At 42.0% G+C, this 23,233-nt stretch overlaps 3 protein-coding genes across 4 annotated transcripts; 1 reads left to right on the forward strand and 2 right to left on the reverse strand.

Moving 5' to 3' along the window:
- Positions 1–151: 151 nt before the first annotated feature.
- Positions 152–6,235, reverse strand: LOC119560543 (aminopeptidase Ey-like). 2 transcript variants are annotated; one of them, XM_037874049.1, is made up of 8 exons: positions 6,165–6,235; positions 3,431–3,908; positions 3,214–3,369; positions 2,239–3,096; positions 1,626–2,175; positions 1,463–1,474; positions 570–1,090; positions 152–512 (listed from the first exon to the last, which is right to left on the reverse strand). In XM_037874049.1, the coding sequence occupies exons 2-8, from the start codon at positions 3,898–3,900 to the stop codon at positions 284–286; spliced, it is 2,796 nt and encodes a 931-aa protein (XP_037729977.1). In that variant the 5' UTR covers positions 3,901–3,908; positions 6,165–6,235; the 3' UTR covers positions 152–283. The 2 variants fall into 2 exon arrangements, with proteins under 2 accessions (XP_037729977.1, XP_037729984.1); XM_037874056.1 differs by lacking the exon at positions 1,463–1,474.
- A 1,976-nt stretch (positions 6,236–8,211) lies between these two features.
- On the reverse strand, positions 8,212–11,580 carry LOC119563068 (M-phase inducer phosphatase). Its single transcript, XM_037876283.1, has 2 exons — positions 10,860–11,580; positions 8,212–10,031 (listed from the first exon to the last, which is right to left on the reverse strand). The coding sequence occupies exons 1-2, from the start codon at positions 10,913–10,915 to the stop codon at positions 8,639–8,641; spliced, it is 1,449 nt and encodes a 482-aa protein (XP_037732211.1). The 5' UTR covers positions 10,916–11,580; the 3' UTR covers positions 8,212–8,638.
- Positions 11,581–12,672: 1,092 nt separating this feature from the next.
- Positions 12,673–18,087, forward strand: LOC119553303. The gene is given in 3 exon segments (XM_037863632.1): positions 12,673–12,765; positions 12,767–12,903; positions 17,964–18,087. Coding segments are annotated over 3 exon segments (354 nt in total).
- The last annotated feature ends 5,146 nt before the right edge of the window (positions 18,088–23,233 follow it).

Below are 23,233 nucleotides of genomic sequence, written 5' to 3' on the forward strand. Positions count from 1 at the left end.
CACCATAACGAATTTTTCTTAAATAATATTTTAACGAGTCGTTGAACTATTTTATTTTGTACTGTTTTCCAGTAAACATCAAATGCCAATTTCTCCATGACAACCTTTGCTTTGTGCTTTGAAACGGTAAGTTAGAAATGAAAACTCTTCCTTCTTGAGATACACGAATAATACTAGAGTATTAAATAGTTTATTTAAGAGATTTTAAACATTCATAATATTCCTGCTGAAATCAAGAGAATCATTCCTTAATGAGCTGATGAGAGGCTGGACTGGGTAAAGTCTAAAGGAGCTGTTGGATGGAGCGGGACATCTGGTGATAGTTTCGCTCCTTCCACTGCACATTGGTGAGCATTATCTCCAGAGTCTGTTGGATGGCCTGCTCCAAGCCCTTGAGGGACTGGCGAGAGTTGTTGACGAAGTCCTTGAACTCATTGAAGTCGGTCAGTGTGATGACCTGCTCGGAAAGCGGTGACAGAAGACGTGACATGTCCTTGGTAAGCGGATGGTAGCTGAAAAACAGTAATCTCTCAATATGAATTCCGTTTGTCAGAAGTTCCCAAACTTACAACTTGTAGATAAAGTCAACGTTGTCCATGAAATACTTCTTTGCCAGCAGGAAGCCCACCTCGTTGAAGGCAACCGCCTGGAAGGCCCACATCGAGTCCTGCTTGCGAATAGCTTCCTTGGGGTCAAAGGTCAGCTCCAGATAACGCTGCAGCAGCCACACCTCCCTCGAACAACCCAATGCCGTCAGAATGGTCCTCTTCTCGGCAGCCACATTCGATTTCTTGTACCGCGTCCACAGGAACTCCCAATCAGAGTCGGATCCATGCTTTATCGAGGTGCAGTAAACAGTGCTGCGCACGTTAATCGGAACCGGGTTCTTCTCATCGGGATTAGCCTCTGATCTCCAGTTGCTGTAGTAAGCCAAGGCCTGGGGCACACAATCTGCCACCTGGTACTGACACGCCCAATTGACCACCATCGTCTTTAACAGGACCTGATCCTGCTGCTGAATCGAGCTGAAGGTATCGTTGATGCCATTTAAGTGCCCATAGATCGGGGAGATCAGCTTCTTCATGTAGCGCTGAATAATGGGGGTCGAAAGGAGAGATATGATAAGTAAGAAATAATATCAACTAGTAACAAACACTCTAATTTAAGTTGATAAGCCCGGCACTAGTCTTATTTCAAAATTTGGAAAATTCTCATATCATCTTGAAAATAACATCTTATTCAAATTGTAGAAAAATTATCATCAAATTTAAAGGTAATTTCATTTTGAGGTATTAATTAATGATTTTTTTAGGTTTCTTTGTTATTATAGAATTGATTTTCCTTAAATTCTAACAGTAAGTACCCTATTTCCAGAGTTCCTTCTATTTAGTGCCGGTTATCTTAAAGTCGAAACACCCGACCACATAATTCTTACTTAATTTTACGACACTCTCAGACTTACGACAAAGAACAACTTTTTGTTGGTCACCCATGGCAAGTGCAGTGAGGGATGTTAGGTGTGAGCAATTTTGAAAGGTTTGTTTCGGAATACAAATGAGAATGAGGTTATACCAAGGAGCAAATTGTAGAAAGTCTTTAAAAATTGTATAATCTCTAGGACCTACCTTGAAGAACTCAAAGTCAGGGGTCTGACGGACAATCCGTCCCACTCGCTTCAGGTTCTCAAAGGCCGACTTCCAGGGCAGATACTCCCGCTCTCGTTGCAGATACTCAATCAATCTCATGGCGATCTCGTAGTCCTGTTCCCCGGTCCAGGCCAAATACAAAGCATCATCGATCAGCTGAGCCCGGTTAATCACATGGATGCGTTCAAAGTCGCCATTTGTCAGAGTCTCGATCAGCAGTTTCCAGTTATGAGCATCGTAATTGACCTTATACAATGTCGATAGTTGGGTGTTGAAGATCACCCATTGATCAGCTCCTGGGAGATCCTTAATGGTCTTGGGCAGACTCTCGCCATTCTTGCCGCACTCCATCCAAGCCTTGGGGGCAGTGTTATTGAAGTCCTGCACCGACTGGGTGGTATAACTCAATGGAACCCACCAACAGCCACCGCGATGAGCTCGGGATACCTGGGTATTCAGAAGGTAGCGCTCCTGGTTGAGTTTGGCAGTCTTGGCAGAGTAATCTCGGGTCACATTAATCACGGGGTAACTGGAAAAGTTACGTTAAATATATAGTGATAATTTTGAATACCCAATGCTTTGGAAAACCTACCCAGTTTGAAGTGTCCATGAGTCCATGATGCTCTTGATATCATAGCTCTTTGGTAAGGCCCTATACTTATGGGCCGCCTGGGTTAGCGATGCCCAAAGATTGTCCTGCTCGGCATTCTTATAGGAGTACTGCTGCAGGTAGGACTGAAGACCAGAGCGGAAGGATTCCTCGCCCAGGAACAAATGCATCATGCGCAGCACCGTTGATCCCTTTTGGTAGGAGATTTGATCGAAACTCTCGGAAATCTCCGATACCATTTGAATGGGTCTCGAGATGGGATGGCTGCTCTCCAAGGCGTCCCGTCGGAAAATGGTCAGCAAGTTGGACAGCGACTCCTGTTCCATTGAACGCCACTCCGGATTGATGTTTTCCACACCCAAACTGGCCACATAAGTGGCGAATCCCTCGTTGAGCCAGAGATCTGTCCACCATTTCATCGTGACCAGATTTCCAAACCACTGATGGGCCAACTCATGGGCCACCACACTGGCTACCCTTTGCTTATCCGCCAGCGACGAGTGGGCTGCCGAGTAAAGGAGAGCGATCTCCCTGTAGGTCACCAGACCCCAGTTCTCCATGGCACCGGCACTGAAATCGGGCACGGCGATCTGATCGATCTTGGGAAGCGGGAACTTGATGCCGAAGAACTGCTCGTAGTACTGGAGCACTTTGGGTCCAAACTCTGCCGCATAGTCGCACTGATCGATGGCATTGGGCCTGGCCCAAGTCCGGAAAAGAGCGCTATTCGGCAGGGTGGAGGGCTTGTGGGAGAAATCGTTGACGGAATAGGCAATCAGGTAGGTGGACATTGGCACGGATTCCTGGAACTCGCACCATATGTAGTCGGCAAGGGTTTCGCTGAAAAGAGATAAGGTCATTGTGTAACTAAAGGAATTTCTTGAAAGTCTTTGATGGGTAAACATTTTCTAAATACTAATGTATACACAATACTTTATCATATCATAAACATCTTACTGTGGCTTGGTTTCCTTCACGGGCATATTGCTAAGACCCGTGAATTTCTTATGATATCCTAAGGTAACCACAAAAGGAGCCTTAAAATCAGGCTCATCGAAGCATGGGAAGGCCAATCGAGCCGATGCAGGTTCAAACTGTGTAACAGAGATCCATCTAAAACAGGAAATTACCATCAATTTCATTTTCTATCAGTCTCAAAAGTGTGAAGACCCACTTGGTAACATTGGCCACGGGATCCTTATAGGAGCTGCGGTAGTAACCCTCCAGTTGTCGGTTCAGATCGGCCGTGAAGGGCATATATAGTTCGTAGACATTGCCCGCCAAAAGTTCCTGACAGGTGTTGAGGATATAGAAGTCGTGGGTGGGATTAACCAACGTGGAGGACACACAGTTATCCTTCTTTCCCTCTCCGCTAATCTGGCGAAGAGTGATCTGGGACTCATCGGTGGTCAGGTTCTTCGAGTGCAACGTTATGTTCCTGGTGTTTTCCAGAGCTTCAATCAGGATCTTGACAGAACCCGAAAAGCGGAGGTCCTCCGGGTTTTCCAGCAGTGTCAGGATGCGTAGATGGTACTTCTGGGGGCGCAACGAAGTCGGCAGACGATAGTAATTATAGCTGGAATCGGAGTCGGCCGTGGCCAATCCCAGGCCAAGGGCCACCACGAACAGCAGAAACCACTTCATGACCAAATCTGTGGAAAAAACATGGAAAAACATTTGTTAGCGGCGCGTTCAAGCAGAGCAAACCAAAGCAATTAACTAAATCACTTTGGCAAATCATAACAGAAATTGTGCTTTAATACAAACATATTATTTATATTTTCTGATATGATTCCCAAGCCTATTATTAAGTTCTTCACTAATTGGAATAATTAAATCAATGCAAATTTGAATACAATTTATTCAAATTGTATTTCTTTTTTTTTGCAGCTAAACTTTCTCTCACCCACCTAATAATTAACAATACTATTTTGTAAAACAAAAAACAATTATAAAGACAACAATGAGCGGGTGCGATGGTCGACTGATGTCTACTGTATAAATCAAACCGCACTTTTTGCTCTTTATGCGTTTTCGCTGATTTACTTCAAATTAATGCAAATTGTTTTATTTATTATGTTTTCTTTGCCAGTGTTTATTTTGGCTCGTTATGCCGCGCACGTATTAAGGTCTGGGCCAATGAAACCCGATTGAGACTCTCCTCACAATCAGCATTATGCGCCGGCTACCTGAAGTAGTTAAGTATACAGGGTACCAGGGGTACTACTAATTATCGAAATACTTATTGTTGATCAGCTGATGTGGAGACGGAATATTGTTCCGTTGTTTTCGTAAGGGACTTTCTAGTAACTTTTCTGTAAGCTTAAAAGCCCTAAGATATTTTAAATGTATTAGACTATACCTCATTATATATTAAGTACTTGTAAGTTAATTTTAAAACCTAGACTATAGATCTGTCAATAATGGGGTTGACATTAATGGTAGCTAATAATAGCTAAAAGCAACTTTCCCATGTCATCAGTTTGGTTGTCATACCTAATTTATATTCTTTTTCAAGTTCAACTATTTCTATTTTAAATGCTCAGGTACTTTAAGTACTACTCGTCGTAGCTTTTTACAGAACAGTTTATAAAACAGCAATATGTAGATATCATGTAAGTTTTAAATGAGTTTGCAAAAGTAAACCTCTATTTTCACATCCTAGATCAAGCCTTACCAGAAAATCCCAGGGAAATAAAAAAGGAAACTTGCATACATTTTTTCGTATACTGGATAAACCAGATTGCAATTCCCTGCTAGTTTATTTTTTCTATGCCTCTCTTGGTTTCATTCTTAATTATGCAAAAGTTGTTCTTTTTGGTTCGGCTTTCTTGGTTACTTGGTTGCATATAAATAAATGTAAATGGGTCCAATGAACTTCTAGGATTAGCATTTATATATCTTTGTAGGTATGATAACCGAATATTAATTGGACTCAACGTAGATGGGATAAGATAAAAGAGAAATGTAAGAAACCAATATCGAATTAGTTTGAGATTTGTTATCAATTAATTAAAAATCACTGCGTTAATATTTATGATGATTATTGACTCCAGGAAATTCTCAAAAATATGCAAATAAATTTCCTTATTGAAAAGCAATAAAAGTGTCCCCTGGAAATTGAGTTAAACGCACTTAATAACTTGTTATGATTCCCATAAATGTCAAGAACGTGCTGCTGTGACATTGACTTATCAATTGAACCCTTTAAAACGAAAGTTCTGTTAACATTTACAATTGCGGTCAAGTACTAGCACTGAAACCTGTATTTTGAGCAAATACGAATTTAAAACTTTTTAACTCGAAAAAAATGTATATTTTAAAAAATTAAAAAAAGTGAATGTAATATGGAGATTTAATACTTGAGAAAATGCTTAATTTTATAAAATATTCTTAATTGTTAAGCCAGTACTTGTATGCCTTCTGTAATTTTTGAAAGATTTTTGCTTTAATGTTTTTATCACAGATTCAAAAAAAGGGAATATTTAATTTGTATTTTTACAGAATGTAATGTAATATTTAAAAGCTTTTACTTCGATTGTTTTTATCACAAATTAAAAAAAGGGTATGGGCTTATATTTAATTTGTGTTTTTACAGAATGCTACTTGTTTCTCCAAGTGCTAATTTGATTTTATATAAACATTTGGAGTTAGAAGTTTTGCCGTAATTTTAATTCGTTGTGCCAAGTGATAATTTATGGTGCACAGCTCGGCACTTGAAACTTGTTTTCTCTTAATTTTGGTTACGTTATTTTTTTGTAGCTGTGTTCTTAACACACTTGTATCACTTTATTTTTTTTGTGTGTGCGTTGTGACTGTCTCGTGATTTCGGGGTTATTTTGAAGAATCTCATTCTTTTCAAGTTGCACTCTCGAGGTGCTTGACACACAAAGATTCTGAAGACCAACCGTTTCTAGAGCCAGAAAAGCAGGAAAACACTCTGGAGGACGAGGAGGTGCGAATGCGACCTGTTCGACGGTCGACGCGAATCTAAAGTTTTCTGAGCGCGGCGCTTTTATCTTATAGCCCGTGGTTACACCGCTCACCCATACAGATGGAGGAAAAACCGGAGAGCCGTGAAACGTCGACGGCTTAGAGATTGAATCGCTGCTTTGGCGTCGGCGCAGAGAACCCGAGATTCTTTATTATTCTTTTTTTTTTATCATAGAGCATATGTAGTAAAAAGGGAGGTACGACAAAAAAAAAATAGCAAATGTATGACCCACACGAAAAACACTGCGGGAGATTGCAATGAAATAATGGCAGGGCTTACCCGGCGTATGCGCAATTTTGATTCACATTGCACACACACGCACGCAAAAACACACATCGCGAAGAGATGTCACTACGTGTTTTTGACCTTAATTGCGCTGATTAACCCATTTCTTTCTATTTCGTATGCCAAAGGCACTTCAGGCACTCGACCCTAGAGTTCACACACCCACCACCCACTTGGCCCCCTCGTTTTGGGCAACCCCCCGCGGCGGAAGCACCGCAGATAAGAACGCTCGAAAAGTGGCAAAAACAAACCAACTGCAGACAGACAGGCACAGCATGAAGGCTCTCAGGAGGGGGCTTTAGGGGGTTAACCCTTTAAGCAGTGCACGATTTGTTAAATAACTATAATTTCAAGTCCTAGATATAATAGGTTTCTCCCTTCATTTCATACAGATATAATTTTAGAATTTACCCTTCTTCTTTTTGGACTTTTTTTCCTTTCCATAGATTTTTCTTTAAAAGTAATTAAAGGTTAACTAGACATTTTAAAAAAAGTAACATACTCTTTAGGTTTTGTATAGCTTTTCTTAAATAAACTCAATTAAAAACCATTGTTTAAGGGGGTTAAATTCTGTAGCTCGAAAATTTTTTGTGGCAGGGCCCTGCCTTTGGATTATTGCCACAAACCGCGTTTGGCTTTTATCCACACATTTTTTTGGGTTTAATGTTCACAATGTTTAAGGAAAGGCAGAGAAAGCTGAATGGGTGTGGTTGGGAATCATTTATGTATCAGCAATAACAAAAACATAATCAGCTTATGCTCAACTGATTAAACAATTTTAAAAAATGGGAGGAGCACAATATAGGTAAATTGTGTGAAGCAAAGCTAAGATATTTGTAGGCAATGCTTTAAATGTATGGAAATCAGTGATTTAGTTGATAAAGAAATTCTATAAAATAAATAAAATAGCCAAAGAAATATATTTAGTATAACTGAAAGCAATTTTTGATAAGATAAATATTATTGTCAAATGACAGAAAATAAACCAATAAATTTTTATTTGTTACGAAATTATTCAGAAAGTACTATTAGAAGATCTTTGGTTGCTGTTTGCTTCTTGGATTGATTAATTTTGGTTTCGTGTTCCATTTCTGCTCAAAAGTTCATCACGCGTCCATCTCTAATTTAAACTAAAACAATATAACAGCCAACTCGTTGTATAACAGCCAGGCAAGAAGTCGCCACTGTTATACTCACTTGTATACCAACAAATGCGCCCTCTGGTTTTCGTAATTTCAAAGCGCTTGCTTTGCGCGCCAAATTCAAACTGGCAATTCGTGAAAATCTTTTAGACTCTGGAAACCCCGCTCTAATTTCGCTTTTGCCGCCATCCAGAGATAAAAATGCCAGTGATTTCAGTTCTTTTTTAGTCGTGTATTAAGTATATTTAAAATTGATGGTCTTTGTTCAATAATATTGCCTTTTTTGATGCAAAAATAAGCTTTGCTTAAATAATAATCATTACATGGTAAAATATTTGTTTTTCTTGTATGCATTTGCGTTTCGGGGCTTGTCGGTTACAGATTACATAAAAATAAACAAATAATAAGCGTAAATTGTACCTAGCAGAAGTTTTCAACTTTCAACTCTTAAATAATCGTTCTTAAACATTTAGATGGTTGTGGATGTAATTGATGAGCGTGTGGTTTTGTGTGATATTTTTGTGTTTTTTTTAGTTTTTTTTTAGTTCTTAGCCATTTTGTTTCTGCTTATCATCTACAAATGATTAAGGGGTCTGATTTCGGGATCGGCCTCTTAAATTTAAATGACAGTGTTCCTCACGTTTTTAGATTATAATGCACATTTTTTGTTTGCTTGTTCGATTGGTAATCTTTAAAATTTGAACTAAAGTGCTTAAATAATTGAACTAAAGCCGAATCCATAAAAACAATAATAACTAAATAAAAGCGTTAAATTCCAAATGAAATTGTCTGTTTTGTATGAATGAGTGTCGGGTGTCTGCGAGAAACTTAGTCTACGGGATTAACAAATGAAAATCAACAAAAATCAACTTAAAAGCAGCGTGAAATAAATACCCCTATACGTCTATATATATACAATACGATAACACCCAAATTAAGATAACGAACTGTACGATCCATCTTACAGCATCAGTCGGGAGCGCGACTTCTTGAGCCGACCGGTGGCTCCGCCCAGACCATCGCCATTCCAGGACTTGGACTTGGCCCGGAAGTGGCGGTAGGCCTCGTTGTAGGCGGGGTCCAACATGGTGCGGTAGGCATGGGGTTCGCAGTGCTCCACATGCGACTCAAAGAACTCCTTGTAGCCGTTGTGCAGCAGATAGATCTCGGGATAGTGCAACGCCGGGTAGGCATTGGTGTTCCTCTCCCGATCCAAGTTCCTCAGGAAGCGGGACATTTTGGGTCCACGCTCCGAGGAGAACTCGCAGTGGAAGATGATAATGTTGCGCTTGGGTCCCGAACTGGCGTTCTGCTGCTGCTGCAGCTCAGTCTGTTGCACGGTGAGGAACTCCTCGAGGATCTGCTCGGTGGTGTACAGATTCTTGGCGCCCTCGATGTGACCGCCCTCGAATTCGTAGGGATAGCGACAGTCGATAATTCGGTAGCTGGCCACCTCATCGCTGAACTCGCCCTTCAGCAGACGAGCCACTGTTTCGCTGGAGATGCTCTTCAGATCCCGATGACGACCCTCCATCAGGGGCAGGGCATAGGCTTTGCTAAAGTCACCGATCAACTCGGGCTCGTTGCGGTTCTCGGAGCGGGCCAAGGCGGACATGATCTCGGCATCGTTCAGGGACATGCACTTCCTCAGCGGTGGGGGATGGCTGGTCGTGATTTGGGTGATTTGGCTGGCTGGTGCAGGGCAGTTCTCCTTCTCAACGGTGGCGCAGCGATGGCGCTTGCTCTGGATGGGCGAGCAGTTGGCCGATGCTGGCGGTTCCGGGCGCTTGAAGCAATCCCGGACAGTCTCTGGGGTCTTTGGTGGTGGGGTGGAGCTGCTGGTGTTGCTCTCCGTCATGCTGAGGCATCGCCTCACCGAGGGACGGCGCATGGACAGGCCAGCTGGCGATTTGGTCGAGGGCTGCTCCTTGATCTGTCCACTGATCAGCGAGTTCAGGCCACTGGGGAAGCCCAGGGCGGTCTGTTGGCTCTGCGACTCCATCTCGAACAGCTCCATGTACTCATCGTCCATGGAAGACTCCATGGAGCAGGTGGAGGACAGGCTGTTGAAGATGCGGAAGCTGCGAGCTGGTGTGTTGTGGGTTGCGACATCGTTTGATCCTCCCACTGCTGGCAGGACCTTGGGCTGGCGGACGATCTGGAAGCGCTGGGGCGAACCCTCGGGCGAGAGCAGACCCATCAGTTCCGGACTGGCCGAGCGCTGCTGGTCCTGGGGTGCAGAATCGTCGTCGTAGAACGACAGCTCCTCCTGCTCCATGCTCATCAGTTCCAAAGAACGGCGAGCACGACGAGATCCACTCATTTTGTTGATATTACTGGAGTTGCTGGTGTTACTGCAATGGGAAATGGAGAGAGGGGGAGGATTAGTCAACTGTTCGGAATCGAGAGAGCTGGTTTTTGCTTCCCTAAACTCTCGAAAGAGCGGGTCATTAAACCCAGCTAAAAATACTGACAAAGTGGTGGTGGTGGTGGCGTTGGTGGTGTAAAAACAACAAAAATACCCGAAAAATATACGGACAAAGAGGGGTTGTTGTAAATGGGATATTTTACAAGGGAGCAGTAGTTCCAAAAACTAGAACTTTTGGGATAGGATATGCTAACGATATAATCGAAATTATAAACAAATTTAGATATTTTTTTTAGGCTTGCCACCCATAGAACTCTCTAACTAAGTCAGGGAACCCTGCTGCCTCTTCTTCTTGATTCTCCTGCACATTTGCGGTACTCCAAACGGAATTCCCTTTTGCTTTTCGTTGCATCTGCTTTTCAGCATGACTTTTGGGTCACACGTCACGCAAGCGCAGCGATAATAAAAAACAGCACAAAGAACCGCAAAGAACACGGGGGGAAAAAAAAGGGAAGAATACGAAAAAATGACGGACTGACTGACGGACAAAACAAATTTTTTCTGCTTCATTTTTTTGGAGCCTCGCGGAAGCCGGTTTAATGAATGAAAAACAGCAAGCGAACAACAACAACAGCTGAGCGCCAAAAAATCGGGCAAAAAGTTAACGTGCCGAGCGTGATAAAAAAAACTCTTACTTTTGTTGGCCCCACATCTTTGTTGCTGTTGCTCTTGAACTTGCACTTTTCTTGGGGTATTTTGAACTGGTATTCCTGGTGCAAAATAGTTTTGCTAATCCTTGGGGCGGTGTAATTACCTGATATTGCAATCCATGCTGCAGTTGGTCTCCTCCACAATAGTTTCCCACAGCATTTTGTTGGTTTTTTGTGTGTATGTTGGGCGTTTCGAAAAACTGAAGATTTTTGATTTCGTTAGTGAGTTTCTGTGTTGTTGTAGCCGAAAAATTGCTAAAACACAATTTTATCTTGGTCACTCTTCACTCATTTACAGTTGTTTGTTTTTTGATGAGAATTTTGGATGGTAGTCCTTGCTTTTTGGCTAATATTGCATTTTGTTTGATTTAAGATTTAGTTTTTTTTTGTTAATGTGTCCGTTTCAGCATGTTTTTGGTTGGTGTGTGGTTGTGCGAGGGTTTTTTAAATAATTTTTCGAACCGCACAATCTCAAGTCACCGAACGAGAACCGAAAGGTAGAACAAGAAGAGCTGTTGACTCGACGAACTCGGAAATCGACTGTGCTGGTCCTCTCCGAGCAGCTGGTTTTTATAACTGCACCCCGGCCGAGGATCGCGAGAGCGCGAGCGGGAGAGAGCGGGAGAGAGCGCACAGCTGATGCGGGAGAGAGCGAGTTAGTTAGTGTTTTGTTGTTGCAGGGCGCCTTTTTTTCTTAGTTCTTGGTTCCTTTCCTTTGCAATCTTTGATTCCCTTTCTTCAAGAAATAGAAGTGCGAAGGAGACGGGAGAAACCAACACATAACGGCGCGTTGGAAGTGAAACTAAGACCAAGACAAGACCCATGTGCACAATGAAATATATAGGGGAAAATAGGAAAATCGGGATAATAGGATTCGGAAATCTCTGCCGCCTCTTTGGAGCGATCCCACTGCAACAGGTAGAGCCCAAGAATCCTTTCCCCTACATTTCCCCTTTTCGTACCCAACCGAATAATCCGAGAGACCCTAGAATCCCGAGAAGAAACACAGGCGCCTTGGTGGTCGCCAGCTCTATGGAGGCCCTGATTTTGGCGCGCGAGCTTTTATACACAGACGCGTACTGCCGAAGTGGAGCCGAAGACCCCAGCATTGGAGCCGAAGACTCGAACACATGTGAAAATAGTGGAGCCCTCGAGGGAAGGGGCAAGCCGAAGAGGAGGCCGAAGAATCGCATCGCGCGAATCTTTAAGCAGAATTTCAAGGCGGCATCGATTGTGTCGTTTGCAGGTAATAATGTGAGATCCACGCATTCCTGGTGTCCCGTAACCCCCAAGCCCCTGGTGTTCTTCACCACCTCGCCTCCTTGGACCGAAAAATCAGCAGGTAGTGACCGCAGTCATATGATCGCCGCATCGGCGGGATGGGGCGGCTGTGGAGGGGGCGTGGCTCCTTTGTGTTCTGCAGACGTAGACGCCAATGTCGTTAAATGAGCAAAGCTTCCAGCCACAGATCCCGTTTACAGGGGAGTCTACAGAAGACGAACTGGATGAAGTAATTGGATGGGTAAGTTTTTGGAAATATACTACTAAAATAGCGAAAAGCACGTGCTTTGCCCTAGTATCGTGAATCAATTTATTGAGTAATCCTATTAGGGTTATGAAATTGGTTGACCAAAAATGATTTTCTTAAAGAATTGCGCCTGTAGCTTTGTGTTTGTGTGCAATCGCGGCAAAGTTAAAGCAGAAATCGAGTTACATATGCGCCGAGGCCCTGCGGGAGTCATTTCAGTGGATCCAAGGGGTTTTGTTTGGGGGACGGACACCCATGGGCTGCAGTCCGAGTGTGTTTTTGTAAAAAATCCAAAAACAGCCAAGTAGAACCATCCTATATCATTCACATAACTACAAACCTTGCCAAAAATAAATGATATTTTAATGGACCATTGCCCAAACCGCCAAATGAGCTACGGTTTCATTCCGCTGAATTCCTTTGGCAAGCTTTTGTTGTTGCTGCAGGAAGAGCCGAGAGGATCATCTTTATGGAAAACAACCAACAAACAGGGCAACAAAAACAAAAAAAGGACGCAGAAATCATAAAGTGGTTTTGAACAAGTTAAAAAAGCGCATAGGGGGGAAAAAAGAAAGAAAAAGCTTCGAACACAATCTCATTCATAGTGTGCCGAGCAAACAGTGGGTCAAAATTTTGGTTTCTGTCTGGTAAGAAGAAAATTTTAGCGATACATTATGCAATAAAAATCGTTTTCCATTTATAGAAAAATGTGGTATAAAACACTACAATGCTATTTTTAAAAGCCCACGAGTCTAAACGCTTTGTTTTGGTATGGTAATCCAACTCGTAAACCCCTAATGGGTTAAACCCATAAGGCCACGTATTGTATTGTTAGTTTCATACTTTCGCCCCACGAAACATACACTTTGAGATTATAAACAAGCGATATACAAGTTTTGTATATTTTTAACTGAGCTCTTTTTCAGATTTTTTTACCCAGCCCAATCATAGTTCTGGAATTATGGATTTCAGATACCACCGTGATATCGCCAGCCCTCTCCAGAATCGGAGAGCAAAAAGGGCAAAGCGGAGAAATCAAAAACGTATGCAAAAGCACACTCACACACTCGCCGGGCTAACACACACATGAGTGTGGGTAAATTGGATAAAGAATGAGAATAGGCTGCGGAGAAAGAAATTGCAGCAACAATGTGAATGGGAATGGAGCACAACAATAGAGGGGGGGACCTGAAAAAACAAAAAAAAAAATAAACCCACAGGACCAACAAAAAGTGAAGAGCTAAATTGTAAATCGAAATTCCAAGAAGTGAGCTTTGAGCATCGGTTTTTTTTTTCGGTACGTCTGTGTATTAAAAAGCCTGTGAAGTGTGCGAAAAAAAGCGTTTGAGATACTTTTGCGCGCGCGCGCGCATTTCGCAAATCACTGCCAAAAGGGTTAAGGGTGGTGCGGTGGGCAGGAATGGGTTAAAGGCTGGGCGGTCTCCTTTGCCCATGTGTGTGTGTGGCAGACAATGCAATGCAATTAGAAGAAGGCGCAAAGAGGAGCCAAAGATTGGACGTCTATGAAGTTTAACTTTTTTCATATACCTATGTATACTTTATTTTACGGTCAATTTAAATAAGGACTGTCATTACATGCATATTTATAAAATGTATTTTTTACTGACAAATTCAATTTGTGTATCTTTAAGATACATTTGTGCCTTTAATATGGAAATTGAAAAGTCGGTATCCAGAAATATTATTAAATGGGTTATCAAAGTTTCATCAAATGAATTCATCCAGAAATGATTTATATTATCATTGGAAGACTCAATCATAAAGAACATCTTTTGCTAGTTGCCCCAAAAAATACCTTTCAAACAGATATTTCCCCTACTCTACCCCCTGCGAAATATTAACAAATCTCAGGGGAAAGGTGTGGACAGGGCCAGGGGAAATCTCCTAGTACATAAGGTGGAAAAAGAAGAGCAGAGAAGAACCGCACACAGATACTGATTAGACCAGAAATACCCATGGGCACAGGACGAAGAACAGTTAGACAGGGATAGCGGTTCCCTCTCTCATATGTTCGATCAGCTGATCAGGACCGAAGGATATAAACAGCAGGGAAACCGAATTAGTCCCGATGCGTGAGTGTGAGTGCGAGTGCAGGGGAAGGAGAGTGGGGGGAAGGATAAGAAGGAGCGCGCGCAAATTCCTTAACACGAGCTGAGAAGGAGAGAGGGAGAGAGAATCAAGAGGGTGGGGGCAGGCAGAAGGACGAAGGAGGCGCGCTGCTGAGATTTCTCGGGAGAAAGAGAGGCTGAGAAGTGCAGCGCTGCCGAAGAAGTAGGTGAAGAGCAGGGAATAGCCTTACTTCGTTTTTTTTTTCCATTTTGCGCCAAAACCTTTTTCGTACTAGTGTGCGTACTTGTGTGCAGGACTCGTTTCGGTAGAAAAGAGAGGGGGCGAAAGAGGAGTTCGATCGATCTGTATATTCTGTTTATCTTTCGCTGCCTTCTTCTCTGACCGTGATTTCTTGCAGTTGTTGTCTTTTTGCCTTTTCGTTATATGTATTTTTTTAGTCGCATTCTGTTCGTTTTTCACGTCTACAAACTGATTGTGAGAAATATTGTATCTTCGAGATACATTTCGTTACTTGACTTTCCGCCGTTGCGTGTCGTTCCACGATCCTCTTTCATTTTTCATTTTTCATCTCACTTTGCCTTTATGGTCTTGCCCCACTAATTGATTCTCTGCATAAATTTTATTTAAAGCTTTAATAAATGTCAAAATAAGCAATTCATTTCGATGTTAGAGAACGCACACCCATATACTATATGCGCGGTCGGTCCATTGTCCATGGAATGAAGCTCTCTCCCGGGCAATCAATTGCCGGGTTCAGAGTTTAAATGTGAAAGAAAGCTGAATAAGAGGAAATCAATTGTCCATTAGTGCTGAATGGGATCTGGCCGGGATCGCCATGGGTGGGTGTTGTGTCATCATGTGATTTGTGGGAAAGGAAGTGGCCGTAATCAACAGGAAGACGGGTGTTCTGATTGCAGGGCTTAAGCTTTGTGAGGCTTAGGACTTGAGAACCTTTGCCCTATAGAAAGAAAGGCTATTAAAGCCTTTAACGATCCATCAGTATGGCATACCTATAAAATGAGAATATGCGATAACCCATGAATATAAACAACGTAGAGCATAACCAACATTTTTTAAAGCACTTGTGATAAAGCACAATTTTAAAATCTTTTTTTTTCACCATTTTTTGATATGGAATCAGAAAAATGTTTCTAGGGTGTTGGGACCCCACTCTGGGTTTCTTGATAAGCTTGGCTCTTCAAGTTCCGATGGTTGCAGTTGTTTGTTTGTTTGTTGGTGCAGCTCTAGGCAAATGTTTTTTTTTTAAAGCATTGTTGAATGATATGGAAATTCTGACGCTCATATCTGAACTATACAGCAGCCTCAGGAAGTACTAATCAACGTTTTTCCTCTGTGACTACTCTCAGTACATATTTTTAACGGCTGGGCGGTTCAACAAAAGTTATTATTGTGTGGCAACATCGGTGAGTGGGGGAAGTGGGGAGTTCCGTATGTAGATCAACATACATTCGCTGTTCGCGGTCCTCTAATAAGCGAACAATGTTCTTGACATGCTTAGATATGGCACATGTATTTCTACGCACTTTGGAGGGGTATCATAATTTTTTTAATTTCTTTGCACAGAAGGTATTCCTTTTTTGAAATACATATGACATTAAAAGTTTTCATTCAGAACTATTATAGAATTACGACATTTCTTAATAGAAGAATATGAGAACAAGTTAAATTTCTTAATTTTTTATATACATATTTATTGCGTTTCTAAAGCCTAAGAGTATCCAAGCTTCGATCTTTAAAACCAATCCTACTTTTATGTTTATTTAAATATTTTTATGAGTCTTGCGCATTTCAATTCGATTTTGATATGCCTGTCGTTCAAATCGGGGTTTCCAGGGCAGTTCGGGGTGATGCGAAAATAAAGATTAGATTGGAATCCGAATAGGACTCATCTGCCTGCCACATTGCTGCCAGGCGAAATAAAAGCGTTGCGATGAGACCCCATCAAAGAGCACACGCTGAGTGCCACTTGAGTTTCCCAGGCCTTGTTCTATATCTCCAATGTGATCTGTTTTGGATATGCAAGGTTTCCCACAGCACCCCCTCCCGGCCTTTCGATAGTTCGATATTGGCAAACACACAATTAGTTTGTGTTTTACTGGCAATTTTCTATATAATTTGAATAGTAGCAGCGGCCGTTCCTTTTGTCCCGGTCAAGTGGATGGTCATTTATTCAGGACTCGGCACATGGTCGGTTCTTTCTTCCAACTCCGCACGGTTTTGTTTTCGCCAAAAAGCAATTTGGGTCACAATGTGTGCAACAACACAACTAAAACAAGTGCCAAACAATGAAACGGTTTTGATCTCCTTTCCGTTCGGCAAATGTCCTTCCACAAATGTCCGGCGGGTCAGTGCAAAAATACTGTTGTTCTTGTCACATGCAATCGGAGCGATTTGGTTCCCACACAGCAGGCATTTGGGATCTTTCCTTTTTCTCGGTTTTTTACGAGCCTCGGATGACTTCTCAAGTGGCTCGACTTTTTGGCGGGCAAATCTTCGGATGTGTGGCCCAGATATAGGGGTTCTTAAAATAGCATCCACTGTAACCTTGTCGCCAAGCGGCCAGATAAGAGGTTCGAATAAATTATGACTGCCTTGGGAGACCAATGATGCAATCTTTATATGTTTTATGATTAAGTTAGGTTCCATTTATAGGAGTTGTGATAATTAATAATGAGATTTGGGAAAAAGATGTTACTAAAAGTTACTTGAAACTAAACAAATATTGCTGTCCAATCAAATATTTGACTCTTAAGATATAATATCCTATCGCCTGCTTTGATTTCTTGATCTCAAAGTCCCTTGCTATAACAATAAACCCCCTGCGTGTGATCTATTGCTCACCCCTTTGATGATGGTCAATATTTTATTTGTATATTAATATCAGCCACGCGACTGGCCTGCGAACTGACCACTGGTCAAGCTAATTTCCCGGACCAAGCCAATTTCCAGATCGCCCTGGGAAATGTCGGAAATTAATCAAGAAAAAGGATATAGGCAACCCTCTGCCGGTGGCGAATCCTTTTTACCCCGATCCCTACATGTATGCACAGCATGTAATTAATTGATTAACGTTCTTAGGGATAACATTATATTCCCGAGATTGATGTGAGCCGATCTTATCGCGTTACAAACTCGAAAGCGGCATAGCCTTCAACACATTTGGCGCAACCCTTTCGACATCGGCGATTTGTTTTTCTTATTTTCTTTGGCCAGTCCAGATCTGGGACTATGAATATGGGATAAGATGATGAGGGAGGGTTGGAGAAGTTTTCGGGCATCGCTGGATCCATTCGAGAAAGCTGATCTTGATCTTCATCTTTATGTGTTGCCTAATGCGCAGTTCTTGTGGTTCTCGGAAATAGTCGGACTTTTGATAAATTCCCCATGACACGAGGGGAAATCAGTCAAAAAAATCATCTTAAGCATGTCCTGGTCCAGTGATTTTTCAATGTCTCGCCGAATTACACAGCACATTAGACGACATCGATGAGCTCGTGGTTGTTGCATAATCAGAAAGCGGTATTTCCCTCAGGCAGCTGCACCCATTTCGCACCATTTCCATTCCCAGACAGGATAGGATGGGATGGGTCCTGGGATCAGGACAGCCCGTTCGCCTTGGAAGGGGCAAGAAGGCAAGCAGGGAAAAAGCAGGAAAGCCAGAAAGCAAGTCTCAGCAGCAGGACGGCCAATAGCATTGTTTTTACTAACAACATCAAAGTTATGACAAGATTTTGTCTATCACGTACCTCTCCACCCCAAAAATTCCTGGCGGAGGGAGGGTTACGGAACTCGGGCGATCGACGGACTGTCTGACTGCTCCTCAGTTTCCTTTTTCTTTCCCTGACTGACAGCGCCTTTCCCTTCGCTCACCTGGAGATGCATTACGATTCGAATTTCAAACTTAATCGCATATACAAATTTTATTTATGTGACATGGGTGCATTTTACCCCGCAGCCGTGGGATGAGTTTCGTAAAACTTGAAGATCCCGATCGCCCCTAAGACATCAGCAAATGGTCCATGTCAATTTGCAATTGCCTCCTGTCCGTATGCAGTTTCCAGTGGTTTTCGGGTTGGGTGGTGTGAGGGGGTTGCATAAGAAAGTTGATCTTCTGGGAAGGAATATAGATTAATGAGGAATCTCCTTCTTGTCATGAGAGTCTAAATTTGGCCTGGTTTTCAAGAAGTACATGGGAAAAGTGCAAAAGTCATTTGTCATGGAATTAAAAATGGATTCCAATAAAATTATATATGTTATTAGCTATATTTTCTAAGAACCTCTTGTGGTTCTTAAACAAAACATATATTTAAGTTACTAGATCAAGAAAACCAGGATAGGATACAAATTATAATCCCATATTATAATTGAATGAAATTTAAGAACATGTTTCTCTCTTTAAATTCAAAGGTAACACAAAAGTAATCTCTGATTACAAATCTTCCATTATATAAATAGATACTTAACAGTTTATAACGAATGTATCTGTTAGAGGATTTCTGAAAAACCATAATGAAGAAATCTAGTGATCAATAACTGATAGAGGAGAACCTTTCTAGAACCTCAGGATTATCCGATGAGTGAGCAATCATCTCTCTGAAGGGAAAACCGCCAACGGAACTTCTAAGATTTTTCATCCAGAATTTGAAGGCGTTACAAGTGCAATCACATGCTCATCGCATGGCTTGTTGAACTGCAATCTTTTGCCAGAATATCAGTAATTGCACACATTCAGCACATTGTGGCCCAGACAATGGGCACATGACGTTTATGAATTCTTCGACAAGTACACTCCATCGATCCATCAACAGATCCTAACCATCCTCGCCATATGTGTGCAATATTAATCTGCAAAACAGAATTTTGGGAGTTCGTCTTGTCATCTTTTCTTCGTTTTTTTGATACTTGTCAGCGCCTGCCGTTGGGCACACAAATGAAGTCATTGTCAGCAGTTGTCAATGCAGCCACGCCCACGGCCGCCCCCCGCCCACTCACTATGTAGATGAAAATTCGAAAAAATTTTAAAAATAATTCCCAAATTATGGTTAAAAATGCATGTGGCGGCAAAACAATCTGAGCTGCCACTGAGAGCGGGAAAAGGTTTTTTTTTTGTTTTGAGGGTTTACGGGCTTCTAATAGGAGTGTCCGCCGATCCTGCCCATAATTAACTATTCAAACAATGGGCACGCACAAAGGGATCAGCAATCAAATACATATACACACATTCGGAACTTGGTATTTCGAGTCACGTTTGCTGACACAAATCCTTCTTAGGAAAGGCAATATTTCCTAGTCATTGCCGATGATCAACTCAAACATCATCATCATCAGCAGGAGCAACCTGAGCCACCTGAAGATGCGCACAGTGTTGGCGGGTTCTGATTCAAAAATTATCTAACACTATCTGAAAAAATAGCTAGGACTTAAACTTAAAACTAAATCCTTTTTTTTAAGCCTTTACGCTGACTTAAACTTAATTTGCCATACATACTGGGAATGTTGAGATAAATATACTTTATAAATTGATAACACTCAAAATAAGGTAAATATTTTGTTTTAATGAAACCAACCCAATTTTCCTGTTGTTTTTTTACTTTTTAATTTTTACTGTCCTAACAAATGGTATTTTCTAATTAATATAAACATAATTCTTAAGTTAAATATAATTGGAAAATCAATGGGTCCCGAAATAGGTAATAAATATTATATATATAATAACAATTTGGCTTTAAATCCTCCGAATTGGCATCGCTGGATGGGAAACCTTATTGACAGGTCCCCCGGTCTGTGCATACCAAAGCGGATTGCGCAGATTTCAAAAATGTTAGAAACGAGAAGACAGCCACAACAACACCGCTGATTTTTGGGTACGTGAGTTTGTCTACCTATTGTTCGGATCTCAGGGCCCGTAGCTGCAACCTGTTCCGTGCACTCGGCGTAAGGTGTTCCCTTCCTCCCGCGATCACACCTATGTATCGCATGGGGTATTATACCCATACCGATACCCCGTTCCCAGATCCGATGCGAGCTGAGTTCCCAGCGTGTGTGTGTCGCTTGCCGAGCATCAGCCCAAGTCCGAGTCCAAGACCATATAGCCTTGACAGCCCTGGCTCATAATTCACTCACTGCAGGTTTGAATTTCTACAAAAATAACTTCGTTTGCATGGCATGTCTGGGATTGCGACTCGCCTTTTGGTGTGTCTTTGGGGTCCGATATAAAGAAATATCTTCACTTGTATCTATAATCTGCAAAGAGTCATGTGTGCATAGTTTTGTGACTTGATTGCTCAGCGAGTGCTTAGGCTTGGGCATTCTCTGGGGATCATATTTAAAATGGGAGATATATATGAGGTCTTTGATTGGCTTGCATAAGAATTCAAATATGATAAGGTCAAGTATGAATGGATATTAATAATGTGATATTAATTATAAATTGTATAAACTTCTCATTTATTAGTTTTCTATTTATACACCTTATATTTTCTTTAATTTTTTCAAACCATTATAATCATCCTTTATAATCTTCTTCCTTCCTTCCGTTTTCCCCGCTTAAAATAACTCAATTTAAATATGTAATTTGCCACGTCTCACCTCACGCCCACAAAAATAAACAAACCCATAGATGGTGATCTGCATTTTCGGGGAATCCTTTCAATTTGGCACGTGTGCCGGATACAATTTTCATCACAAATTGCCATGGAAATCGGCGGGCACGTACTACGCTGCATTCTCCTATACTCTTCTATTTGTCCCGCATGAAATGTATTTATTCTCGACAAAATATATTATTGTTAATATGCATGGCTTACAATACAAGGTCCCTTTTGTGAGCGAGGATCGAAAGGATGTGCGATTGTATTTGCATTAAAGTGGCATTGTTAGAGGGCCGGCATCAGGATATCAAACTCGGAAAGTGTAGAGGGTGTGTATGCGCCAGCAGATCCTTTTGTCAGTTCAAATGCGCGAAAGTGTGGCGCAGGCGCAGCAGGATCTGAATTTGGATCAGCTTCAGACCCTGCTGCAGAATCGAAATCAGGACATCAGGACGCACGTGCGTTGGGAAGTCCTGTACGCGAAATGGGAAGCGTTCACCCCTGGGCTGGAAAATGAAAACAAGTGAACGCCATTTCCGCTCGGCTCGAGTCCTTTAATTGATCCTGCATGGTGGTGGTGGCAGTGCTAATGCTAATGGTGGTGCTGGTGGTACGGGTGGTGGTACGGGTGGTGATACTGATGGTGGTGGTGGCGTCGTTATCCTGGTACAGTGCGCAAAACCAGCGCCAGGATAATGCGCGTGTGAATCCAACGGCTGAGCCTGCGCGAGAGGGTGGCATCGCTGGTGCCAGACATTTCACTGAAAGAAAAATCTATTTAAAAAGTTTGATGATGTAGGAAACGCCATTAGTAGCTTTAGATGTTAAGTAAAGATCTTGGCATATCGTAAACAATTTCCAAAAAGGTCCATATTTGCAATATATATATTAGTATTAAAGTTTACTATTGACTTCCTTTTTATCACTTGATAGTCCCAAAACAATTCAATATTTCTTTCGAATATATTTATAAATATAATCATAAGATCAAACCAAATTTTCATAAAAGAGCTGACTGTTCCGGATTTTCAGGCTTTCGCAGCGGTTTTCTGTTCAGTGTTTAATCGGTGGTGGTGTTACTGCTTTTTTGGGGTGGTTGCCAACCCCCAGGATATGGCACGTTCCCGTTGTAAGTTGTAAACAGGCAGGTGCAGTATCATGCTGGCGGCGGTTGATGATAGTCCCATAGTCCTCCAGTCCTACAGTCCTGTGGCTCTGATTTCGATTTGCTGTTCCACTCCACCGCCGGTGATGCTGCTCCTACGGGCGGCAGCTGCACTCGAGTCCTTGCAGAGTCAACGACCGTGTGCAGCTTAATCAGTGCGTTGATTACATGGGTGACATAAATCAGGGCGGTACATCAGCAACATTAGAGGCAGCTGCAAAAGCTTTTCATTTACTTCTAAGCAAACACAATGTAACAGTTGGGTACAGTCTATGCTTTATAGTAATTGCCTGACCACGAAACATTGAGATAATCCCTTGTTAGAAAAACCGAACAGTTCTTAGTTATACATAAAAATAGTATTTTATTTCTAATAATTAAATATATTTTAAATGGGCAATCGATAGAACAATTGGTATACCAATTACCACGGACTTGAAAACATATAAATGTATATTCATGAAGTACTTGATGCCCTGCAAATTAATCGGCACCCCCTTTCAATATCGACAGCTGCAAAAGCTCTGTATCCCCGTCCAAACAATCTCGAAATCGCAGCTGGGTATAGTCCAATCTTTCCGATATTCGCTGTGCAGGACAATAGTCAAATTTGTGCAATAGAACGGCAAGCAACTGACCACAGGAACGCCGGACATTGTCGGGCACACCGGGCCATCTATCCAAAAGTAATCGGCACGAGGCAAGGAAACACTCTGCTCTGGCTCCCTCCGAAAATCAAAAAAATCATATAAATTACTGGCAAGACATTAGCTGCGCACAACGGTAATCATTGCGCAATGTCACCAAGAGCGGCTGTGTGTGCAAAAATCTTTTTGAGGAAAGAAATGGAATCAAGAAATCAACAATGCATCGCACAATGGACGGCCAAGGAAAATCAGTGCAACACCGGGCTCCTGGCGCACATCTTGCAGTTCCCTTTCCTCAGCCGGGACAAAAGGACCCAATGTTTATGCCATTATTCTTCCGGCGCACATCGGCCCATTGTGTGTGGATATGGCAGCTATAGCTCGCATTCTCCGATTCTGCTGCCGGGCAGCAGCTTCCATCCCCGATCGCCGGCTT

This window comes from Drosophila subpulchrella, chromosome 3R, assembly GCF_014743375.2.
Source record: "Drosophila subpulchrella strain 33 F10 #4 breed RU33 chromosome 3R, RU_Dsub_v1.1 Primary Assembly, whole genome shotgun sequence".
Taxonomy (NCBI): Eukaryota; Metazoa; Arthropoda; class Insecta; order Diptera; family Drosophilidae; genus Drosophila; species Drosophila subpulchrella.